Source organism: Colias eurytheme, chromosome 20 (genome assembly GCF_061535395.1).
Source record: "Colias eurytheme isolate Ceu_HAF_F1 chromosome 20, ilColEury1 Martin Lab GWU primary, whole genome shotgun sequence".
NCBI classification, from domain to species: Eukaryota; Metazoa; Arthropoda; class Insecta; order Lepidoptera; family Pieridae; genus Colias; species Colias eurytheme.
Genome location: NC_142999.1, coordinates 9682496 through 9688495, shown reverse-complemented (window position 1 = coordinate 9688495; position 6000 = coordinate 9682496). Strand labels below are relative to the sequence as shown.

The 6000-nt window shown below is 32.0% G+C and overlaps 1 protein-coding gene across 1 annotated transcript in view; it reads left to right on the top strand.

Annotated features, from left to right (window-relative positions):
* Positions 1-313: 313 nt before the first annotated feature.
* The window catches only part of HGTX (HGTX homeodomain transcription factor), a 50536-nt gene continuing 44849 nt past the window's right edge, over positions 314-6000 (top strand). Inside the window, exon 1 of the mRNA XM_090113536.1 lies at positions 314-620. Within this exon, the coding sequence (XP_089969662.1) occupies positions 314-620 (307 nt within the window). The remainder of the gene's footprint in view (positions 621-6000) is intronic.

Genomic DNA, 6000 nt, shown 5'->3' with positions numbered 1-6000 from the left:
ACGCTCTCGTGTTAACACTGGCATGCTCTATCCCTCTCACCCTCCAAGCGAAGTAAGAGAGACGACGATAGAAGCAGAGCTACGCCGCCGAATGGGCGGCAACTCGGATATAAGGTTTAGATTGACTGGGCGTTCTCTATTCACCTTTTTTTGTTTGCTTCGCGCGACGGTGAGCTTTTCATTTGGTGTCGGACTCCGCGCGAGTGCGCTCGGTAACACGTGTGCAAACTGTAATCGATGGACATAGCCGAGTGTGTGTCTCGTAGCTCGTATGAAATGTTTTGAGGTTGTTGCTCGGAAGTGAACTGTCAGAATGTCTGAGTTGCGTGGTTCGCCGCCGATGTCGCGAGCTTTGGAGGGCGGTTTCGGGGCTCCGCTGGCCGCGCTGAGCTCGCTGGCGGAGGCGGCTCCTCCTGCACCGAATCCTCACGGGATCGACCACATCCTGTCGCGGCCGACGGTGGGCTCCAACGTCGGGGCTGGTCTGCTGGCCCCGCGGCTCTCGCTGGCGGCGGCGGCGGCGGGCATGGCACACTACCTACAACACAAGCCGCTGTACTGGCCCGGCTTCCAGGGGCTCGTCTCCAACCCCATGGCCTGGAGGGAGAGGCTCCAAACAAGTAAGTGTTTATTAGCGGTTAATTTATGTAGAGCGTGTGGAAAAGACTTCAACGTACACGCAGTACGCGTTAAGTAATTGATTTAAATTATGAATTTGAATATTTATTAAAACGTTTTAAATAATAAAATCTATAATTGATATGGGTAGGTACCTGGCCATATCAATCTAAGAATTTTTTAGGAAAATCGATTTTAAATTACTTCTTATAATAATTTTATTGATTAAGAGAGATTTATGGCTTATTATATTCGTATAGGTAGTATTTTTATAGGTATATTAATGAAACAGGTACATCAATTTCATGTCATGTAGAACCTAGGTATTAATCGTAACTAATAATTGAAAATGGATCAATTCATGAATCAAAAATAGATACTAGGTAAATATCATGTAGAGTTTTACCAAATCATGCATTTTGTCCTAGAACTTCGATATTTTTTCATTGAGAATTTATTAGATAGATACTTAATACAAATTAAATTTATTATCTTCATTATATAATGTAGATGAAATAGTAATAGTCAATCATTGCGATTATAATACTTATTTTAGCAAATATTGTTTTTAGCAGAATATGACAGAATATTGTACATATTGCATGTTATGATTATTCCGACGGCCGACGCGCAAATCTATGGAAAATGGCAATGATAATCCGACGGAGAGATTTATAGAATAATGAATATTTAAGAGAAAAAATATGTACCAATGAACATTTTAAATAACTTTTATTTTCTTAATAAGAACATTTAATAGATATAATTCAAAAATAAGTCACGATTCTGAATTAATAATTTATACTTGGTACCTAAGTTATTATTCAATATTTGTTGTTAAAAAAATATTAGGTTCCTAGTTACATAGTTAGGTATGTATTTTTAAATGCCGTTTAAATATTTTAAATGTCCTTAAATTTAATTCGACTTTTTAAACAATGGAATTAAATACTCAAAATGATTATAGTATCTAATGATTTTAATATTTACATGCAATTAAATACATACCTAACCTATATATGCACTAGGTAAGTAGGTACCTACCTACTATCGTGTAAAATAATATTTATTATTTTATTTAAGTAAGTGAAATAATATTATGAATATGTCTAATGTCTATCTAATTCAAGAAAATTTCTGGTTATTTATCATCCATTTAGAACCTACATGCCAAAAAAAAATATGGAATGCAAGTGTTCAAAAAATATTTATTTAAATTTTTATGTTTTTAGTTATTATGTATGTTCATTGTTCCTAATAGGCACCTACGGTAAGCAGTAGGCTACCTATACCTATCTACAAAAATGGAAAAAAAATATTTTGAAAATATATTTTTTTTAAATAGCGCACCTACCTACAATTTTTAAATCGAAACAAATATCTTAAATAAATATCTATTACATTAGGTAGTAGAGATTAGTATTTTTCTAAAAATTGTAGATAGGTATTACCTACCTATATGCAGTTTTTGAATATATAATTAAGTCTTAAACAATGTCGTATATGGTGTAGTACAATAAAGAATTTTTCATTTATTCATTCAAATAGGTAATATAAACATTGAAGAATAATGTAATGTACTAACATAGTAATTAAGAAATTACTAACAAGTGGACCTATGATGTCTTATCAATAAATAAATCAATAAATAAATTATTATTATTATTATAATTTGAAATTATAGATTTATGCTTTTTGTCTTTATGTGCGACATAACATAAAATGTATGCTCTTAGGTATATGTTTATAAATAACGAATATCTTTTTGATATTGAAACCATAGAAATAAAGAAGGTTGTAGGTAATTTCCTACATTATCACTACATAGTATAAAACAAAGTCGCTTTCTCTGTCCCTATGTCCCTATATGTAAGCTTAAAGCTTTAAAACTACGCAACGAATTTTGATGCGGTTTAATTTAATAGATAGAGTGATTCAAGAGGAAGGTTTTAGTATATGTAAAATTTATTAGGTTTTAGACAAAGCGGGCGAAGCCGCAGGCGGAAAGCTAGTACAGAATAATATTAAAAGAAAATATGACCGCGGCTGGTGCTGGTAGAAATTACCTATTTCATAGCAAAAAAACCGCGTTGATAATTACTAGATAATAACTATTTATTAAAATTAATATGAAAACTCTATTTTTATAAAACAAAATGCTCGAAACTTTCTCAAAAACGACGGAGGCTCTACATCCTTATTTTTTACTAAGTATTTTATATTACCTATACATACCTACCTAGTTATTCAAAATGTTAAATTAGTTGCTGATCACAATTACAAATAAAATGTAGAATAAAAAAAATAAGTTAACCACATAAAGCATGCAGCTATTATTATTTTAAACAGTTTATGAAGCAGAAATGATATTTCCTATCTGTTATTTATTTTTGCCTTACGTATAAATATTAAAGTAGTATGTATTTCATAACAAGTTATCAATTCTAATAGTTTGGTTCGATATTAAAACTATTAGTAAAAGAAAATTTGCATCCTAACGTTGAAATATCTGCCATCTTTAATTTCAAAATTCAACATAATATTATCATATTTATATCTAGTTTGTAACCAAATTTTATCACGTCTATAAGTACGAATAGGTAGGTAATATATATGTATTAATATCGGAAAGCTCAAAAAATATACTAATAACCGACAAAATATAATCAAATGATGCGTTAATATAATTTAATTAATATTGTTCTCTTATCAGTAGATGATAATATGTGTAATATGTGTAAGCTGATAATCTATACTTGGTGATAACAGCGCTAATTACTAGTGATGTGCTACGAGATGTGCTAGTGATGTACCTACCTGAATAAGGATATTGAAATCTATCGATAGTTTCAAGTTGCAATAAACTAATTTCATTTGTCTGTTGAAATTATAGTTTGTATGTTTGTAATGTCATTAAGAATATCAGGCAGGCTATATTATTTATCTTTATATTTAGTATAATATTTCAGTAGGTAAAAGCTTTTTAAAATAAAGCCAAGCATCACTCAGAGCTTTTATACGATCAAATTGTGTTTTACTCTATTCTGGCTAAGAGCAAATAAGTTTTGCATTTAGCTGTGATTTTATAATAGCTAGAGTACAATATTGCATAGATATTTATCGACCTGTACCTCTACCATGAGTTGACATAGTTAAATCGTCTGACGTAACTACAATAGTAAACGTGAATAGTTCTTAATTTTCACGAGATTATTTACCGTGAATGACGTATCTATCGTCGAATAGTTATAAACTATGACATATGTCAAAATTAGAACTCATGGTGCAAAAATTGTATGTTTAAGTGAACTTAGCAGATCATTTTTAGCAGATCAAAAAAAAAAACCGGCCAAGTGCGAGTCGGACTCGCGCACCGAGGGTTCCGTACAAACCTGCAAGGTTTACAAAGTTGATTTTGTTACAGCTTAAAGGTATTATAGACCTGAGTATTTGGTATGAATTTCAATTTAATACCTCTACGCGCTTATGAGGAAATGGGTAGTAAGTTTAAAATTATTAAAAAAAAATATATTATGTGATGTAACTAAAAATTTATGGTTTTCGTAATTTTTCCTTTATCTATGCTATAAGACGTTGCTTCGTACCAAATTTCAAGATTCTGAGTTCACGGGAAGCACCCTGTAGGTTTTGATTCCCTTGCAAGTGTCGAAAATTTGCGGCATAAACGGCTGTATCTTTTGATTGCGTTGGCTTAGAAGTTTGATTTTTTCACAGCTTCAAGGGACAGTAGACCTGAGTAATTGATATAAATTTCAGCTTCATACCTCCACGCGTTCCTGAGAAAAAGGGTCTTGACAGACGGACGGACGGACGGACGGACAGACGGACAACAAAGTGATCCTATAAGGGTTCCGTTTTTTCCTTTTGAGGTACGGAACCCTAAAATGTGAGTTCTTATCGCGTGCAGTTGAGTTCTACAGTTCCTGATACTTTTTAGAAATAGTTCTGGTGTTTTTAGCTTAAAGACGACATTTGAAAAAATAATCTGCCAACTTCCCGTAGCAGATCATTTTTAGCAGATCAAAAAAAAATGTGAGTTCTTATCGCGTGCAGTTGAGTTCTCCTATACATAGTATATACATATTATGAGATTAATTGATTTTGTTGCAATTTCACTGACTTTATCATGTTTACAATGACATAATCGTATTTCTACAACCAATAGGTACACATCAAACGAGCGAATGCTCATTCTAACCCCATAATATGAAATTCTTTTAGTGTAAACAAGCTTTGGCCGTAGAGCACTTTTGTCTTTTACGTTGTTCTTAGTGCGCTCGAAAAGATTCCATGTTATATTCTAATAGTGAACAACACTGAATGCGAGTTTTCGTTTACACTGAAAAATCACGAAAAAATGCTCTTGCTCTAGTTCTAGCTATGTGTTCATTTTATGTATGTAGTTGCACCTAGACTTCGCTAAAATAACGTAGGTACCTACATAATGTGACATAGCAATAATGTAAAATACTTATAGGAGACAAAAAACGGTGTTATATCTATTACAACTAGGTATAAGATATACGAGTGTGAGTTGGTATTTATGAAAAAAAAATCAGTTTATAATGTTATTTTTCGTATTATAAGGAAATGTTTTTAGACTGTTTTCAGTCTTGTGTTGACATTCATACAATAGAATACTTTGCGATAAACTGCTAACCAAGCGGCGTCGCGTGCACAAACTAGTGTTATATAATTATTAGTGTTATCAGCGTGTTAACCGGTATCAGCACGGAGATCAAGCTATACAGTATTAGCACATAGCCAGGATTAGCGCGTTATTGCATTATTATATATTATCTAATAGTTCAGAGATATGTGGAAATTTCATTAAATTGACCACTTAAGATAACACTTTTATATTGTTTTTATGTTTATATAGACATTAAAGATGATACCACGGGTATAACGCCATTATTGGTTAGAAATTTAAGTATTCAATATTGTATTGTTAAAACGAAAATTCCTATCAAAACAATACTTAGGTAATAGGTATATCTCTTTTATTTCTATTTAAAGTAAGTAGGTACCTACTTAACTACTTAATACAACATTTTTACTGTACATGAGTTCCTTTGTACACGATTGTATGTTATATTTTACTCTACATTTTTATCCTGTCAAAATTTTTAAAGAAAAGCATGAAATGAATGTCCGATTGCGCTTGGCGGAAGCTCTGAAAATTTTAGAGATGAAAATACAGATAATGAAAACGTAAAAAGGAATTGTTTCATAAATAATAATTTTTAACAAGAACCAGCCTTCAAATTTTCAGAAATAAACCAATGAACCTTCAAAATCGCTTCACCCACTCGAACGCCGACCTCAAAGGTAAATATCCATTAAAAATACAATAGAATT